Below are 19,614 nucleotides of genomic sequence, written 5' to 3' on the forward strand. Positions count from 1 at the left end.
TTTTTACTGACTCAGGTCTTCTTTATCTCGTTCAGTAAAATGAACAAATCTTTTTTCAAGTCATTTGTTCATTTCATTCATTGGAAGCAGTGTGAGCTGTAGGTGTCATCTGAGTAATCTAAACCATGATTAATTGGTGATTTAGGATATGATATGGATTATCCGATACATGCCGAATGTCTTGTAGGCTACGCCAGAACATATGTATATATATGTATATATATATATATATATATATATATTATTTAAGGATCAATTGCTTTTCTTTTCTCTCTTCTGTAAATAACATTATTTGGAACATTTCTTCAACATTCAAATAAAGTTTATCTACTAACTTACACCCAGTTAAAGTCAAGTTTCTGGCAATTTAATAAAAAAAAAAGTTTTTAAGCGACATAATAAAAACAAAAGAGTTTGAAACAAGGCATACCCGTATCCCCTTCAGGTGCTGCTCGGAATAAGTAAGACTCCTGAGCAGTTGCCGCTAGAAAAAATGAACAGCGAGGGGGTTAGGATTCCCGTGTTATAACATCACCTATAAAATGGTGAACATATACGATATATATATATATTTTAAACAAAAATGCCGAAAAATGTAAATACATTAACATTAAATAATCCCCCACCGGAGCTTTGGTCGATAAGTCATGAAGCTGATTGCGGGAAGTACGAGGAGCAGAAAAGGCAGCAGCTGGTTGATGGGCTGCCCGACGGACGGACACACACAAACACACACAAACACACACAGACACACACACACACACACGGGGACAGTCCGCATCTCCGCCGCCCTGCTACAAACGGACCTGTCGGTACCTGGGAGGTAAAGTCTGCCATGGGTTTAAGGGAAGTATGCCGGCGGCCCGCAGCTTCATGTCTGACATGCTAACGTCAGATTTAGCTCGTTTCCAGCAGCTAGCTGTTAGCTTCCAGTGCTGCCTGCCGTTAGCAGCCTGGTGAGCCAAGGCTAGCTTGACAGAGCTGCTAGCTTTGTGAAGTAGCTCATCATCATCATCATTATTATTATTATTATTATTACTATTATTACTACCCCACCTGGCTGACTGTGTTAGCTTGTGCTACTTCTTTAGCCTGTGTGGTAGCTGGGTACGGCTGCAGACTGAGCGAAGATCACCTGCTGCTGTTGGATGAATGGAGCTGAGTTAAATGGCTTTGACTCTTAAAATGAGCCATTTAACATAGCCATGTTTCAAACATCCGTCAGCCCCCCCGGCCTCAGATTATTGTGCTCTGTGGTGCAACTGTGCCCTGCCCAGCAGTGTCACTCTTAGCATTTCGCATAATGAGTGATCATTATGTTAAAGTCAAGGTTCAACTCGAGCAAATGAAATCACGCTGCGAGGATGCGGATAAAGAGGGTGAGGATGCTGATGAGCATCTTCCAGTGTCTTCTCCCCCATCTTCTGTCTCACCGCACCCTTCCAGCATCACCGTAGCTGGGGAGGATGCATGCAACACCTCCATCACTTCTAAACACAGAGGTAGAGGTCACACTAAGCAGGGGAGAGATGACAGGATCCCTTGTGGCAAACACATCTCAGATGTGTCATTGCATGGGACTGTTTCTGCTCATGCAGGGAAAAACTTGAATGGACTTGTGCATGAGAGGGCACTTCACGTCAGAGCGACTGGAAAGATACTGCAGGGCAAGTCTGAGACGAATGGGAACTATGTGACCATCCATGCGTCCAAAAACATTCAAGATGCACGCCAGGAAGATGGATTCAAACTTGCGAGAAAGAGGAGGCCGGTGACAGTGGATATCTCAAAAGCCAAGACCTCACTGGAGGCGCTGAAGTTAAGCATCAAGCAACTGAAGTGGAAAGAGGTGTGCTACATGACTGTTTTGTTTTTTTATTTTTATTTTTATTTTTTTCAATTTTCTTTTGCTCTTTTGCAGCTGTTTCTGTGCATGTTTTGTTCTAATGTAACACTAAGGTCCTGGTGTAGCTGAGTGGATCCCTGACACCAGTTGCTTGGGGCATCAGTGTTGTATTGGGATGACAATCAGGTGTATGGGTTTCACTATTCTCCAGCTATACCCTGTGAAAGGCCATATGTTTACAGTTTATTTTATATCCAGGCATAAGCAGCTACCTCCAGTAATGTTGTTGATCCAGGATGTAAATGGTGACTAAAGCCATTGTGTGGCAACAATATGTCAAATGTTATGACTATAAGTGTCAAGCAAGCAGGCTGCATGACACTTAATGCAGAAAGCTAAAAGTCATGACATTTATTGCCCTTCAGATCATTCCTTTCTGTATAAAGTGAATTCCCTTCTTTCACTTTAACTGCTATCACTTGACATGAATGTAATTGGGATTTATCAAGCAGCAAAAGACACAAGAATCTTATTTAAGCATATTTGCTGAATGGCCATCGTCTCTTTGAAAGATCTACTCTGTCAGAATAGGTCATGAAATTACTGCAAAATCAGGTATAGGCATGATTTGTGACTAAAATGTGACTCACAAAGTTTGTTCAGAGGTTGGAACTTAAGAGTGTCTTTGTGTAGGAGTGTTTGAAAAAGCAAATTTCATAAAATGAAACAAAGTCTGTTTATCTTCTGTGACAGTTGCACTTGTGAAGACAAGGTGTTCAGATGAATTTTTTTGTTAATCTTATCTGTGGAAACCACTATGCAACACAATACACAAAGTCTAGATGACAAGATGACATTTAACCCAGCTGCAAGGGTTGTTGTTGATGAATATTAGCCTAGATGAAAATATGTGACTTTTAAAGATTTATGAGAAGGCTAATTACTCCAGTTCTTATGTCCTTTGTGCCGCAAATGCCATCTGTTCAGTTTGAATGTGATGCAATTTATACCTTCTATCACCCGTCATTACCTCTCTATTATGCATGAGAAGTAAATACGTGCAGTGCAATGAGACAGGTGAGGCAAAGACTCTACTTGTCAGCGTTGACCATGCAGTGACACTTAAACCCTTTCAGGTCTCGTGTTAGAAACATTTGACAAAAGACCTATACATTACTCTGTCCACATGAACCCCCCCCCCCCCTCCTAGTGTCTTTGTGAAAGTACCTGTCAACATCATTGAAGGGTTGACGCTCCAGTAGCTTTAGTCTCATTTATTTTATCAGTTATGAAATAACCTTGACTGGTGAAAATGCCTATTAAAGAGTGTGGTGCTAGAGTTTATGGGCATATTTGAGTGACTGACTTATGCATTTTACTTTAAGGCCAGTTGACATGCTAATGACTATGTTTGTATGTGTGCAGTTTTCTCAGGCCTCAGAGACAGCTGTCAGCTGACTTTCAGCATATGGCATTCTCTTAAACAGTGGGAAATGATTAGCCTTAAGCTCTCCTAATCCAATAGACTTCTAGTCCTCTTTGAGGCACAGAGAGAATGGCAAGCCCAAAGGGCCTGAGTGACAACGTCAGAAAGTGAGAATAATAATTGTGCGTGTAATCACAGGCTTAGTATTTTGATTAAACTAAGCTGACATATTGAATAAAAGAATTTTCATTTTAAAAGGCATATTACTTATATTCCAGAGGCTTCCCTGGAACATATTTGGACAATAGTACTCTGAATAACAAATGATAATTTCTGTTAGCTATAGTTCTGATAATTGAAGATAGCATATCCTTCCCATGGCTGTCTTTTGCTAGCATACAATTACTTCAGTCGGTTGGTTGGTGAGTCAGAAAATAAATTAAATGTGACGAGGTCAAACAATCGCCTGAATGCAGATCTATTTTTCCATACACATGCAAGATGGCTATTTTTTAACATAATTCCTTAAAAACTACTAAAATTAATTTGACCTCTTTCCCTGATGAGATTAAACAGTTGTACTCTGGCATTTCCGTGGCTGTAATTATAGCAGGTCTTGGCTGTTGAGCAGGATTTCCCTCTTTTCACACAGTCTCATGCTAACTCATTAATGAGATGTATTCCTGTCAGGACGATATTGTAGCTGGATGTTTGTGTGGGACAGCTTAGCTTAGGTTAGCGGCCATACGCTGCTGACCTTCTAGTATTACTTCATATTGAGTTACAGTATTTTAAAGTTAAAGAGACTGAGGCTTAGTTCTTTCAGCTCAGTTTAGCTCTTTTGAAACTCTAACACGAGCTATGTCTGATATATGAACTGAGACCTAGATGGAAATTGGGATGTGGCTCTTTAATATAAATGCCATTCAGCATTCAACCCTCCCGCCCCAACAAAATGGGCGTCAACATTCCCCAGTAAAAGGCGCTATATCACGATCATTAAAGATAAACGAACTGAAGATATGGAAAAATGTCACAGAGGAAGCTGTCTGAATGTCTGACATGACACACTCATGTCTGTCGGATCTCTGGGCTGAATGTCCAAATGTAAAAAAAAAAAAAGGAAAATCAAAAGTTGCTTTCATATTAACTTCATTATAAGAGCTCTGTGGCTAACATATGGCTTGAAGTGTGTGTGTGTAGGAGCAGCACTGTATTGGACAAAAGCTAGGGTAGGGTTTCCTAACTCTAAATCCTTTTTTAGTATCCCTTCCTCTCCTCATTCTCAGCTCATCACAACAGAACACGCACTACCTACCATGTTTAGGCAAGATTATCCTCCTACTCTGGGATCACAAGGACAAGCATCTTACCAAAGTCCTGAGTCACACTAACAGATTAAATGTCTTTGTCATTCGCAGATACAAAACCAGCATGACTTTCCAAATTCATTTTTCTCCTCATCTTGTTGTGTTGTCACAGAACATCTTTTCTTCTTTTCACTTTTCTCTTTTCTCTATCCTCAGTTTCCACTGGGAAGACGAGCAGCCTGTGACATCTATTGGCATGGCGTCTCCTTCCATGATAATGAGAATATTGTCTCAGGCCAGGTGAACAAGTTCCCAGGTGCGTTTGCATGAAGCAGCTTACACTAATACTGTACTTCTTCAACTATGACCACAGGTTATCATATTCTGTAATCACAACAGGAGGGGTTTAGTTAAAGCCCTACTGATCCTCATTGCTCCAGTGCTAACCTTTTCGAGGCATTGCAATAATCATTCAGAGATTATCATATTAATAACAAATGTGCTTTCAAATACAGACAACTTCCAGCCTTCCACCATGTCATCCTTGCATCAATTTGAGTTATATATATATTTTTACAAGATTATGGCTGCATTTTCAACATTGAAAGTCTTTAACAGTTCACTTGTTTACAGTAAAGCTAGCTGTAGTAGTTTCAGTGGAAATGTTTGTGCATTGCAGGAATGATTGAAATGTTGAGGAAGATCAACCTGAGTCGCGCTGTGCGGACAATGCAGGAGCTGTTCCCAGAAGAGTACAACTTCTATCCTCGCTCTTGGATCCTGCCTGAGGAGTACCAGCAGTTTTCCACACAGGTATAGTTGCAACCTGAAATACTTGAATGAGCACAGCCATCATCAATTTCAAATGTACTATTCCTGCTATCACAAGTCTAAATATCTGTAGGGAAAATATCTGCTCCTTTTGTAGATTATACTCATTGGCTACAGTTGAAAACACAACTGTCACAAAGTGATAGCAATTCCTCTTTGACGTGGCGTACACAGTGGCACATCAAACAACAGCATAGATGTAGTCATGGGATTAAAAGAAAAATATATCAATGTGTATTCAGACTTAGAGTTAAAAACATCCGTGAAGTGTAAATATGTGCAAGTGTTCGGGGATTGCCTCCTTTGAACCATGTTATCATGTTAATGGAAGTTGCTGTGAACTTGGCAGTTGCAGTGATGAGCATTGCTCTGTGTCTAACTGTGTGGGTGCACAGATCTGATGGAGAAGACTCAGTGATTTTCTTTATGTTGTATTCATGGTCGATGAAGAGAGAAAGTACTGATTAGTTTTTCTGTCCATACATAGGTGACAGGCAGCAATGAAATCTCTTGTGAACTGAGATAAAGGTTGTAAGACTCAGAATGACTATAAATAAAAATATCCCAGTGACTCAGACTCAGTCTGTGGCAGAGAGGCAGAGCAGCAGTTTGTTGCACAGATGGAGGCTGTGTGTGGTGTGAGAAACAAAATGAGAAAGATATTCTCTTGCCTCTCTCTGAGTTTATCGTTTTACAAATTAAAATAGTTGACTGTACATCACAATCATCATCCTTATCTTCTGTGAGATTTTGACAGAAATGGTTTTAAAATGACTGCTGGTCAACAGAAAATCTTAATAATGTAGTCAGTGTATTACATCACCCAGCATCATTTCCAGCAGGTTTCAGTTAATTTACATTGAAAAGTAGTTGTTTACAACATTTCCAACAGTTTTACTGCCATACACATGCTAATGATATACCAGGTGCTGACACAGTCTTGCTGCCATCTTGTTCCCCTCAAATTCTAAAATTAGTCTTAATTTAACTATATCCAGACAGATGGTGGAGTTGTGGCCTTTTCAGTTCCCTTGCTGAGGATGCTCTCCATGCTACTTAGCATCAGAAGTCTTCTAAATAGAGAACTTTTTTTTTTTTTCCCCGGTCACGTGTTCACTTCATAGGTCACTTTCCTTGAGGCAGAAAGACATACTGTAATGCATTTATGGACATAGCCCTTATAGTAATCTGGCACTTCTTGATGCATGATTGAATCTGGCAGAATTCTTCTGAGAAGGACTTTCATGCTAATTCCATGGTTGACTGCAGTGAAAAAGGATATTTGGTGTTTGGCAATTGCTGTTCAGCACAAATTAGCTCACAATAAAAGCATTTATTCAGATTATTCAGTGTTGATCTCCAGTTCATTTTGGCAGATAGAAGATTTTAGATTTTTTTGTCCAATGACAGAAACTTTGTGTTGTTTTTTTATTATTATTATTATTATTATTTATAAAAACACCACAGTGTTTGTGTCCCCACAATCAGCGATTTGCAATTATAATGGAAGGGAATGATTTTAAGTTTGGACTGAATGATCTGCATTGGTAATGAAGTTGGCAAATGCTGAATCTCAATGATTCTGGTTCCAGATGATTTTATATTGCAGCCATATATAATGTCCAGCAGACGGCACCAGAACATAACAGATTGAATTCCAGTTTCATTTTCAGCAGACAATATAACATCATGTCAGCAATCAGTCATTAAAATCACAGTTGCTCTAAAATGAAATATTTGACTCGCACTGAAATATCAGGTTTACTTTGACTGATGCTTTGTCAATTTGGGAACACACAATAGTAAAAATTAAAATATGAATGATTTTAGATTGTAAGAAAAATTAGTAGAGACGATCTAATAGAAGCGGTGAATTAAGAAACAAGTTAAAAATATTTAAAGGAGCTTTATAGTTGATCATTTATTTATTTATTTATTGCTTTTTTTTTTTTTTTTTGCTTCAACAGGAATTCAGTTTATCTTGCTTCACCAACCCATAATTTCCAAGTTCAGGGGTTGAATCGTCAGCCCAATTTAGACATCTGTTTTTCAAACACTTGTTACATATTTAAATTTGAAGAGAGAAATTTATGTCATTCTTAACACCATTACAAATGTTGCATCAAGAACCCATAGTTTAAACTCCGTAGCATTCGTTAACCATCCTCATGCTATTGTCACATAAGGACTTCTTCAATGAGGATCTTATCATTTTCTCTCTCTTCTAGATTCGAATGGTGAGGGAGAACGATGCCACGGTGAATCCTACCTTCATTGTCAAGCCTGATGGGGGCTCTCAGGGGGATGGCATCTACCTCATCCGTGACCCCAGTGACCTAAAGCTCATGACGGGTTCACAGGCCAAACAGGCCGTAGTGCAGGAGTACATCCAGAAGCCGTTACTTATTGACAAGCTTAAGTTTGATATCCGTCTCTATGTACTGATAAAGTCTCTGGAGCCATTAGAAATTTATATTGCCAAGGAAGGCCTGACACGTTTTTGCACCGAGCCCTACCAGGTATCCACGACAGGGCTATCACTGAAGCTCTTAATGTGGCTTTATTCCATAAAACATGTACTCATCATTTTCTAGCATACAAAGAATGTCTGCCTCTTATCTTATTCTGATTGTTTAGGAGCCAAGCCAGAAGAATCTGAGCCATGTCTTCATGCACCTGACAAACTACTCCCTCAACGTCCACAGTGGCAACTTTGTCCACTCAGACAGCCAGAGCACAGGCAGCAAACGCACTCTCTCCAGCGTCCTCTACAGGCTGGCAGCTAAAGGTGTAGACATCAAAAAGGTCTGGTCGGACATCATTGCCCTTGTCATCAAGACAGTGATTGCTGTGGTGCCCGAACTTAAAGTATATTATCAGGCTGACATACCACCAGGCAAACCAGGACCTACGTGCTTTCAGGTGGGTAATCACTAACACTGTGTCTGGAGTAAAATATATACAGCAGGGGTGTAATAGGGTACAAATGCATTATGCATGTCATATGAACATGGATTTTTGCTCTATTATTTTTTTCTTTCTGTACAGTGCTTCTTCTCTTCAATTTCATCAGGGAAAACAAGTTGAATTTTCTACTGACTTTACATTCTATTATATTTAACTAATCCCACAAGATTATTCCAGCATATTTTAGCAGATTGTATTTGGATTCAGGCTCATTTCAATGCGTGGAATCAGATTTCTGGCTCTTAATGTGATAGAGACAGAGAAATCGTGAGAGGCAGATTAGGATGGAGAGAGAGGATGATAAACAGTGAAGGGCCTGGACTAAATTTGAACCTCGGCAACTGCAGTAAGGGCCGATCTTTGTGGGCAGTTCCAGGTGAATCACTGAGGTGCCCCTTAATTCAGTTTAAACCGTATAGTTTGATTGTTGTAAGTAAATGGTATATGTGTTCTTTGGTGAAAGTTACATTTATTATAATTAAATTACATATGTACATACCACATAATTGAACAATTCCCAAGTTAAGTTTAATTTGTTTTATTATAGACAAAGTATGTAATTAAGGATACGCTTGCATCTCAGATATTGGGCTTTGACATCCTGCTGATGAAGAACCTAAAGCCAGTTTTACTGGAGGTCAACTCCAACCCCAGCATGAGGATAGAACATGAAAAGGAGGTGAAGTGAATATCAACGCATCTGTTACCAGAGTACTGTTGTTGATGTTTTCGTAACAGCGCTGTCATGAATGTTTGTATCGTAGGTAGCACCAGGAGTTTTTGAATACGTTCCAAGTCCTGTGGATGAAGAGGTCAAAGTGGGTGTTATTAGGGACACTCTGCGCCTAATGGACCCAGGCCACAAGAAACCTTCAATGTAAATACACTCACTTGCACAAATGTTACACATTACACACTAAACACACATCTTGAGTTCTTCTATCCTCCACTCTTTGTCTGCTGGCCTTAAAAGTCTGTTTTTAAGGACATGATACTTTACCACTTACCCTCTGCCCATCCCTTCTCCGAGCCTAGCTCAGCACTACTCAGCTGCTCTCCATAAGCCTGTTAAATGGAAAAATGAAATTCAGCTGAGCTGTGGTGGAAATTCACACATTGCTGTACAAGTCAGGTGGCTCAGTCTCTCTGGCTGGCTGGCCCTTTGTGGTGCCTGGCAATAATTCTCCTCTGTCATTAGGGTTTGTGCTTTTTTCCCCTCCCAATCTGTTTTTCGTCCATGACAAGAGAATTTACTGTTTCTGTTCTGTCTCAATTTCTTGCCTATTTCTTTTTATCTTCTCTCACTTCTTTCTTGCCTCCTCCTCAGATTAACTTCTAAATCAGATATTTGATCTGCTCTGTTCTGCAAGCGAGAGGGATATTTCCTTGAGGATAATACCCACTTAAACATTATATTCATGACCAGTAACGTATTGTTATAATCCGCCTGTAATATGTTTAATCCGTGTTCATCCTGCATTGCTGCATTTTCATCTATCTTGAATCAGCAGACCGGTGTGTCTCAAATTCCTCTACAGTGTAGTACATTACTTTCAATGAATTCATACATATGTAAATACATTGAATCTTTGAATTCAATATCCTTCATGTTCAGGGTTGCTCAAAATCATTAGATATGTGTCTCAATAACATACAGTTTTATAGTAAGATATGAAGTCATGGGTTGCTCCGCAAGTAAATAAGACTGTATAAGCTTAAAATACATTCATTATTGATTAGTGATGAAAAAATATATATACACTGTTATACTTGTCTTATGTGACAGTAATTCTATTGCCTTTGGCTTTTATACTGTATTTGACAATGTTTAGTTAAGTGTTAAGAAATTCAGGGTTGGCATTTTTTTGGCGTTTTGCATAGACCCAACAACTAGTTATTTAAGAAAATAAATGGCAGCTAAATGTAGAGTGCAACTAACTATGTTGCACCCATATATTGTGAACAATACTTTTTAAGTAACAGTTGTTGGATTCGATTGTCAGTCTATATATTTTAGTTAGCCGGACATTAGTTGTTATATTGCACATAAAATATTTCCCTGGTACTGTGAATAATAAGGCTCATCTCATTGTGTGCAGTACTCTGTAAGTTTTACTGCTCTACTGAAGATGCCCACTGACACACTACCTGCTGATTTGAAGCCTCCTCAAGCCAATTAAATAGTGGAAGAATATCTTCATAAAATATCACAGCGTGAGAGGCTTTCATTCTGGAGCCATGTGGCACGGAGAGGTTTAAGAACAGACTATGGCAAGGTGCATTACAGAAGAAACACTTTCATTAATCTTTAATATTATAGATTTCAGTGCCTTACTTAAAGGGACTTGGACAAGGACAGGCTTTAAGATGTGTAGGATGTTATAGAGCTAGAAAGCAATCTTTTCGGTTCTGATGTCTCTATTGTGTGTGGAAAAAGAGGGCCCATCACTGACGGTGTTGGAAGAGCTTGGAAAAGTCATAAATTGCTTGGAGAGGGGAACTATCCTGAGCAAAGAATGGAAAAACATGTAAAAGAATAGTGAGTGTGGTTAGAGATCTGAGAAAAGCTCATCATTAGACAGTCAGTACTTGGCTATCAGTCTCTGTTGTTGGGTCTCATTACTTTCAGTATTCATGTCAGGTTGGGATTGCAGGGAAGTGTGTTGTCAGCTCTGCAGATAGTGACTGAGTTTTATTGTTGAAGAGGTTGCGGGGGGTATATACGCTAATTATATTCCAACTAGCTTGGGCTAATGTTTATTAAATTAGCCATAAGATTGGCTATGCTTCAAAAAATGTGATCATTGCCGCAGCCATTGACCCGGACACTAAATAGATGCTCGTTAATCATTCGCTTCCACAGTTTGTTCTTTGTGTGTTTACATGGACATAGAGACACCTACGACGTCTGATGGGAAAAGAATCACATTCACCACACTGCATGCTACATTGAATTGGATCCATTTTTAAAGCTAATTGTGTGGACAGATATGGCATTAAAATCTAAAAGTCTCCAGTATCCAATATCCACAGTTGATGCAAGTGTGTCCGAACGCTGGATAGCCGATCACAAGGAGAGAAACCGAGCTGATTAAGGCTGGATAAGCCAAGGAGATGAGAATTTTTGAATTTGATTTGTGATGTCTCACTGTCAAGATGAAAATCTCAGGGATTATATCTTTTAATAAAATAAGATTTAAGATGCCCTTCCAATAGATTTATAGATAGTTATAGATTTTTTTAAATGAAGAAAAAAAGGAATAAGTATTTCAAAAATCGTGACGCAAGTTTTGTGAATCTGTATAAATGGTTTGCTTGTAAGTAAACCTACCGGTGTCCCTGATAGCTGTTGGGCAGTGAAACAGATGAGATTTAGTCATTCAGAACGCAGAGTTCAGACCTAATTCAGTCCTTTATGAATTCCATTTGACAAAATGAAGTGAGACAGAAATGAAATCTGACCACTGTACAGAGTGTACAGTGTGTGCGTGTTTCATTGAAGAAGATGGAGTAAGCTCATATAAGAAAGATAAGTCAATATAAAATAGTAGAACAAAGGGGTAAGAAGTGGCATCTTTGGAGAAAAAGAAGACAAGGGAAGAGATAAATGAAGACTTATTAGAAGGAGGATGTGATGTGATCAGTGACTCTTAGACATGTGCTTCACGCACCCAGCTCATTAAACCTGTATACCAATTCTCTGAGGGTGATTTATGAGCCATTATGAGAGTTGTGTGTGTGTATGTGGGTGAAAAGAAAAGAGGTGATATTCAAAGACATGCATACCTGTTTTTAAAGTCAGCTGCAAACACATAATCTGCATAAACAGATATCAGGCGGCTCGAGTGTCTCTGTGTTCTAAAGAGAGCAGCTTTGAATAAAACACTCATAAAAGTCTTCTGATTCTTGCAAGGGTGTCATCGCAAACAAGTGAGAAAGGGCTGTTTTTTACATTTTTAATACATGTAAGAAGCTTGTCAGCTGGGGCAGGTAATTTGCTACAACCCCGAAAAGTTTAGTTCTGAAAGCGTGAATGAAAGATACTTTTTGTTGAACCCTTTTGAGATGTCTGCTCAGTAACTTTGGACGTTTACTCAGAAAAGGGATTTTTGCAGGTTAATGACAACTGAATTAGGGCATTGTCCTCTTCACCTATACCCAACTAACATTTGACACCCCAGCCTTTGAATGTTCTTTTTAATAACTTGCCATTCTTCACTTTTACCCTCTTGCTTTGCTTCCATCATTTTCCTATCTCCGTCTCCTGGGAATGTTTGTCTACTTTCCCTTCACTGCCTGTCTTGGCTGTCAGCTTCAGTTCAGAATGTGTCCGTTTTTAGCTGAGCCTGTCCTGTCTAAATAGACGTGGGTGGTGTCCTCCTTGCTGCTGAGGGATGATTGATTCTATTAAACATTCAACAGTGCTCTCTCAGTGCCATTCACACTGCTTACTAATTCATAGAAAAGAAATGGCCTCCTAAGACTTGGCAGTTCCGCATTTTTTTCGGCAGGAAAGCACTTTTTGTTTATCGCTCCTGCACACATGCGTCAGCCATAGGAGTTATCCTTGAAGGACCTGTACACCCACACAGGTGCTTTTCCTTTTATTCTGGTTGATGAAAGCCTCTGCTCAGGTTTCTATGACGGGAGTTCCTGGACTTTGTAGACTATACACACCACACATCTTACAATGACCCAGGGCTGCAACTAATGACTACTTTTATTGTCAATCAAAGGTTACAGCCTCATATAGTCACTGAAAATAAATGTAATCTTGGAGTTTCTGGCTGAAAGAAGACTCTAATCACTCCTATGCTGTGGAGAGATGTCATGATGTGATGCCCCATCGCTGCCAGTGTTGCCTCCATTGACAGGTGGCAGTAACAAGAAACCAAGGGTAATTTCAGTGAAGTATGGGAAGACGAAGATGTGCATGTTAGCAGACATTGCATTTTAACAATACAAGTTATTCTATATGATCAAAGGCCCACAGATTCATCATTTGGGGAGGGGGGGTCCCATGTATTTGAGCCTCTTTGAGACACAGGAGACTGATTCACTCCGTGGTTGATGGGTTTCTTTAGGGCAAGTTAAGAAGCTTAACACAATTGCTTTTATAAGTTTTTCTGCCTCATTGAGACATCAATGTGATGTCTTTAAAAGCGCCATTTATAGAACATCAGTCATTGCCATGGAATTGGTAATGTGGGTCTTAATGCAAGTAGAGGCTTTCATTGATTAATGCTCTACACAGACTAAAACAACTGCAGAGAGCCACTGTGGCTTTTCAAGAGGCATCACGGGGGTATGCTACACTTAATGAGTCACAAAGCTGCTTCCAGCAAAAATGACTTCCCAACTTGGGCTTTCTTTTGCTTAATTAATCCAAACCTGGAAAAAAAGTAGCAACTGTCTCTTCTTAAGAAAAAAAAAAAAAAACAACTGAATTTAAATGCCAAGCTTCTATCATGTAGAAGTGATGGAACTGATGCAGGTAAATGCAGCGGATATAAGGACTGAGTGAAAAAGCTGTGGGAAGAGAGCTATTCCTCCATCATACCATATTATTCTTCCCTTTACTCCTGCCAAGCCGGGCTATAAGTGACCCAAGGGAAAAAGTTGGTGCATTTATCTACCTCAGGTGCCTTGCAATCTGGAACTTACTGGACAAAAGCTCTCTGGGTTGGCCTTATGTTCTTGTACTTCACTCCTGCCCAGCGCAGTACAGGCAGCAGTACATGTTGTGACTTATTAGTGGTTTCCTAAGCTACTTGTTAAATATTTCTGAGCCCTTTACATAAAAAGAAGTCTCCCAATAAAGTCTAATAACAATGTGTTCTTCCCTCTCTGTTATTCTGCCACAAAAGATCCCAACCGAGAGCTGGTGGCTCTGAACACAGGGATGAGATTCCCATGGAAGCGGGGACGCGGGAGAGGAGCCCGGATGAAGGAGGTCTGCCCTCGCTGTGTCTGAAGCAGGTCTACCCCAAGTACACCAAACAGTTCAACTTCCTGCGGCTGGTGGAGCGGATCGCTGCCCTGTTCATACGCTTCCTCGGGGTCAAGGGCAACATGCGTCTGGGCCCAACTGCCTTCCGAACTTTTATCAGGTACCTTTTTTCCCCTCATACAGTTTAATGTACAGTTTTTGTTGCTCTTGCTAAACATTTGCAAACATGTACAACACCACTGCCATTTTGACCTTTATCAGTGCATTAATTTGACTGAATACCGCGGTTCGTCTGCGTACGCAAAGAGCTTGTCCCCACACAGCCAATCAAATTGTGGCAGTATAAACATTCGATTACAGGCAGCAGCTACACTTCAGTCTCCACAGAGAAAAGTGCTCATACTTTTCTGATTGTTTTAAGGACCTGTAAACTGAGCAACAGTAACTTCACCATGGCTTCTGTGGACATCCTGTATATCGACATCACACGCCGGTGGTTAGGAACTGTGCCTGATTCTAGAGAAGCAGGTAACACTCACACGCACTCACACAAAATCACACACACAAAAATGCTACATTGAAAATACATGTAGAGGACAGAGAACCTAGTACCCATGAGACCTGGAACAAATCATGTGCTTGGAGATAATTTCTTGTCATTCTTTGTCAGTTTCCGTTCTGACATTGTGCTGCCATAATTGAAATGAGCCGAGATCACAATGTGACAGCAAAGAGACGATCAGACATGAATTATTCAGACATTGCACCTTGCAAGGAATGTTTGTGAGGCGGAGCGGATGGATGGAGATCACATGGACAGGATTGAGGGCCCTGTACAGGCAGGGCTGTGGGCTGAATTTAGAATGAGCTCATATGTATTCAGGGAGATGGAAGGCACACTCTGTTATTCCTGCGGATGATCTTTGGAGGATTTGGTGTGAATTAGGCAAACGTATGACAGCGTATTTACGAATTATTACACGTTTTGCTTAGGATGTGTCATTTTTCTTTAACATTTCTTATTCTATTATTATTATTTTTAAGGAGGACTTAATGAATTTAGGTAACTGTCCTTGCAATTCCACAAACAAACTTTTCACATGTTGGCCCATGTAAATTGACTCCTCGCTAATTTCTTTCTTCTTTTTTTTTTTTTTCACTCAATGATTTCCTCGGGTTTTCATTCACATTCACTTTCTTGTCTAGGTTGAGAATAAATGAGTCCACTGCAGAAAATAGAATGCTCAACTATTGCTGTGGTTTGTTCACAACTTGGTGCTTTCTAATTGTTTGTTTGACCTTAAGTCACTCTGACCTGGGCCTCCAATGAAAGGTCTGACCACAAGGCAACTGAAATTATAAAATTAATCTGATTGGCATCTTTAACCCTTTAACCCAGCAAGAGTTCTCTTCTTCTCTCTTGGGACACAGTTCATATTTATTATTAATATCCAATTTAATAAACAGCCTCTCAAATGTGTTTTTAATGGAAGATGATTACATGTTATTTTCAGGAGAGAGCGAAAGTAAACTTGGAAGGGCTGGTCTGTATCCTGCTGACTGACAGGTTAGATCAACATCTAACTCATCCAAAAGAAACGTCGCATATCTGTCTTGTTAGCTTTTCCCAATCACTAGAAACAGGGAAACAGCTGGTCCGGGTCTCCAAGGCGAAAAAATCTAGCAGCTCCCAGTCTGAATGTTTAATTAACTGGTTGGGCACAGTAACTTCCAGGAGCTTTTATTCCTACTAGGTTCCTTTTTCAACAGCCCACAAGCAGGAAAATAGTCCATTTTAATGAGAGTGAATTTTACACTTTAATGCAGGTTAAATATTAACATGTTGATTGTTGATTTTTTTTTTTTTTCTTCAAGGTGCTGGTAGGAAGATTTTGCAATTGTTGATGTTTTCCATCCTTGGCACTGAGCTAATCCAATGATTAGCTAATATTTACATTTGTAAAGTGGGATGATACAATGAGCTGAATGAGTTTTGTCTAACCTGTTAGTTATTTTTTTATGGAATTTTAGTTTTTCTGAAGCAAATCTCAGTTTCTGCCTTTTTTTTCCTTCTTGTTCTCACTTTAACTGCTCTTTGTTTTTCAGGGATGGGACTACAAGCATTTGTGGAGGCCTTTTTCTTCCTGGCAGGCCGCAGGTTCAAATCCCTGGTGCTAAGGGAGCAGGTAGTGTCGCTGCTGGAGCTCTGCGAGGCTCAGCTCGAGTCCCAATCGGGTGGGGAAGACAGGCGCTCTGTGAGCTGCAGCAGGGCGCTCCCACGTGCCGTCAATTCTCAGACACTGGGCCTCGCCAACCCACAGCTTGGCTCCCCGGCTCCGCTGCGAAGGGCTGCCAGTCAGGACTACCGGATGCATCAAAAACTCAAGCCTCGTACACTCAGGGCCAACTTGGAGAACTGATGAGACAGATCGTCAACTAGTCATCCAACTCTCAAACACTGCCTTTACCTTCTCTGCAGGAGCAGGGAAATTAGGGTATCCCCCTCCACCTGGTTGTTCCCACAAGGGTGAGATGACGGGAGCCGGGAGAACGACTAGCTTGACCCCTGCTGGCTGACTTGCAGGAGGACTGTTCTCAGACTGATTGCTTTCCCTGTGGAGGAGGAAGCAGTCTACAGGGGTTTTACTTTGGAAATGGAACGAAAGCTATGAGGAGGTTTGTGCATTTCTTTCTCCCCTCCTGATGTGATCGTATATGAACGGTATGGTCCAGCCAGGCGTAGGATATGGCTGCTTCTTATATTTTTACTGATTCTACAGGGCAGCTATTTGCTTCCCTTCACCTTTGTCCAGCAACACATCCACTGAAGAGAACAGGGACGACATTAGATGCTCCACTTCAAGACATTTACACACATCACACATACATAAGTAGGTGTGAGGGAGTATGTGTGCTATATTCTTGAATTTGCACAAAAAATCTTTGAACTATTTGCACAGAAATGGATGTGAGGGTGAATGAGCTTTTGTGCGTGCACAATCGGTATGGTTAAGTGAGTCTGTATGAACTCCACCATAGATATTTGTGTTTAGTTCAATGGTGGAAGTCTATTTACAGCCAGTGGCTCAGCTGTGCGTCCATTAGTGATGAGTTAGTGAATAAGTACTCAAAGGGAAAAGGCCCCGTCACCACTTCTCTTTCATTTCTGCAGCTATACCAGTCAGGTGGCCTCAGACCGTCACACGTTCTTAGCATGATTTCTTCGTCGTCATGTAACTGCCACAGGGTCTTAATTGTTACTTAACAGCAAAGCACAAAATGTCACAATTCAGAGAGATGCTATCTGAATCATTAAATAAACAAAGTGGTGGGATGCAGCTGTCAGTTACACGCAGCCACTGGTGGATGCCAACCAGACGTCGTCTGTTCAGATGATTCAGACATTCACCACCGTCACCGCTGAACATTAGTGTTTGAATTGTTGGTGCTGCTGTTCCAGTTTGTTCTTGATATTACTAAATGAAATGTAATCTGTTACAAAGAAGAACACTGAATCTCATCACTGACACGAGTGCAGTGTGGGCAGCTGTTTAACTCGCACAGTGAACTAAACATGCTATAAAAAATATTTACTGCAGTATGAAGTAGATTTTTAAAATTATTAACATTTATCAATAATACAAATTAAATGTATTGAATGCAAAAAATAAATTAAATTTTCCTCTCTAAACTGAAGATGCTTAAGATGTCTGTGTTACTGAAAATATACCGAGCACACCACTGCTGTCCTACCTCTGAGTCATTTCCCCTATGTGCTCATTTAAGGGCACCATTTGTCGCATCATTAGGGGATGATATGTAATGTGATGGCAGCACTGTTGGCAGTTAGTGCTAGTTTTAGTCATTTCAACAAGGCTGATGGATGAGTGTGAAATAGTAAATTTTTTATATGTTTTAAGACCTTAGATATGTTTCACAGCACAACCATCTGTCAGTGTTTGCTCGTCCTTCTGTCAGAGGGCCTGCCGGTGCCGGTTAATGCCGCGGATTCAGTGTCTTATGTCATCAGAGATTTTTTTTTTGCTTTCTTTTTTTTTGGTCATCCAGGTATCAGGCATCTGTCTTCAGCAAAAAAATATACGCAGTACTTTTCAGAGTGCATTAAACTTCAGTGCAAGTGCTTGTTTCATACTATCAGGGAATATGAAAACACAAGATTCTTTCAACAAGTAAACTTAGTACGACTACAAAAAGAAAGAAAAAGAAAAATCACAACATTAACAAAATCTTATGTGCCTTCATTAGTATATAAACCTTATTATAACTCCTCCTTCTTATAGCTCCTAAAATGTTTAGTTTGGCCAAAAAATAATTCTCCTTTTGTGTGCACATCTGTCTCAACGCTGAAATTGAAGTGTGTGCTTTTTGGCTTTCACGCTGCACGTGACAGGAATTCATCTCACTAACAACACTTTTCTCAATATGTGGCTATGTTTTCTTGCCTTTGACACTTTTAAGCCATGGGTGGGGATATTGGAGGATCAGACTAGTAGCTTGGTTTCTTAGCCTTATGTCCTATTTTTGTGCCGTTGCTGCAGGTAGCTTGTTCTACTTAGTCGAGGAAATACGGGGCCTCACAGGGAGCAATTAGCAGCACAGAAGGTTTCCTTTTTAAAACATACATGTTAATGGGACCTGCTGAGGTCCACCCTGCTCATTCGATCACATTCTTGAATATTGTATTCAAATTGTAAATAGACAGCGCTTCTCTTGCTCTTTGCTAATATTATCGCCTTTTGGCACTTTTACAATGGAAGCTACATTCAGCGGCACTTTGTACTTTTACAAATGTAGCCACGCTCAAATGCTGATGGAAGATTTATCAGAGGCAATATGGGCTTCAGTATCTTTCCCAAGGACACTTGGACATGCAGACTGGTGGAGCTGGGGATCCAAGCATCGGCCTCCGGATTAGCAGACGACCTGCTCTTCATCCTGAGCCACCGTCACCGTGTGTGAGGTGTATGAGCGTCGTTTCAATTTACTACAGGTATTTGAACGATTTTTCACTATAACCCTCTTCCCTCTATTTTTATTGTTAAGGCCATTTTAGGCTTTCTCTACCCACTGTGAGGAATAACAATCAGGCTGTATGTAGGTCAGGCTTGCTGAGAATTCACACTGCCCAAACCAATCTTTCACAATCCTTCATCATACCCTCCACTCTGTCTGCGGACCCCAACTCTGAGCATATGTTCTCTCTAGCTGCTTGACATCTATCTAGGCCTGTCTGAGTATTAATGAACATTTGATTTAATACCAC

The 19,614-nt window shown here is 40.3% G+C and overlaps 1 protein-coding gene across 1 annotated transcript; it reads left to right on the top strand.

Annotated features, from left to right (window-relative positions):
• Nucleotides 1–684: 684 nt before the first annotated feature.
• Nucleotides 685–18,007, top strand: ttll11 (tubulin tyrosine ligase-like family, member 11). Its single transcript, XM_029515905.1, has 10 exons — nt 685–1,849; nt 4,799–4,898; nt 5,262–5,395; nt 7,642–7,932; nt 8,051–8,335; nt 8,964–9,059; nt 9,145–9,257; nt 14,248–14,490; nt 14,752–14,858; nt 16,437–18,007. The coding sequence occupies exons 1-10, from the start codon at nt 1,304–1,306 to the stop codon at nt 16,748–16,750; spliced, it is 2,229 nt and encodes a 742-aa protein (XP_029371765.1). The 5' UTR covers nt 685–1,303; the 3' UTR covers nt 16,751–18,007.
• Nucleotides 18,008–19,614: the final 1,607 nt, after the last annotated feature.

Source organism: Echeneis naucrates, chromosome 12, assembly GCF_900963305.1.
Source record: "Echeneis naucrates chromosome 12, fEcheNa1.1, whole genome shotgun sequence".
Lineage (NCBI taxonomy): Eukaryota > Metazoa > Chordata > Actinopteri > Carangiformes > Echeneidae > Echeneis > Echeneis naucrates.

Bases quoted from the DNA above. Each gene is read 5' to 3' on its own strand.
- ttll11 (XM_029515905.1), top strand. From the start codon at position 1,304: ATGAGTGATCATTATGTTAAAGTCAAGGTTCAACTCGAGCAAATGAAA. The intron at 5,396-7,641 runs GTATAGTTGCAA...TCTCTCTTCTAG, and splicing joins ACCAGCAGTTTTCCACACAG to ATTCGAATGGTGAGGGAGAA. The intron at 8,336-8,963 runs GTGGGTAATCAC...CTTGCATCTCAG, and splicing joins CAGGACCTACGTGCTTTCAG to ATATTGGGCTTTGACATCCT.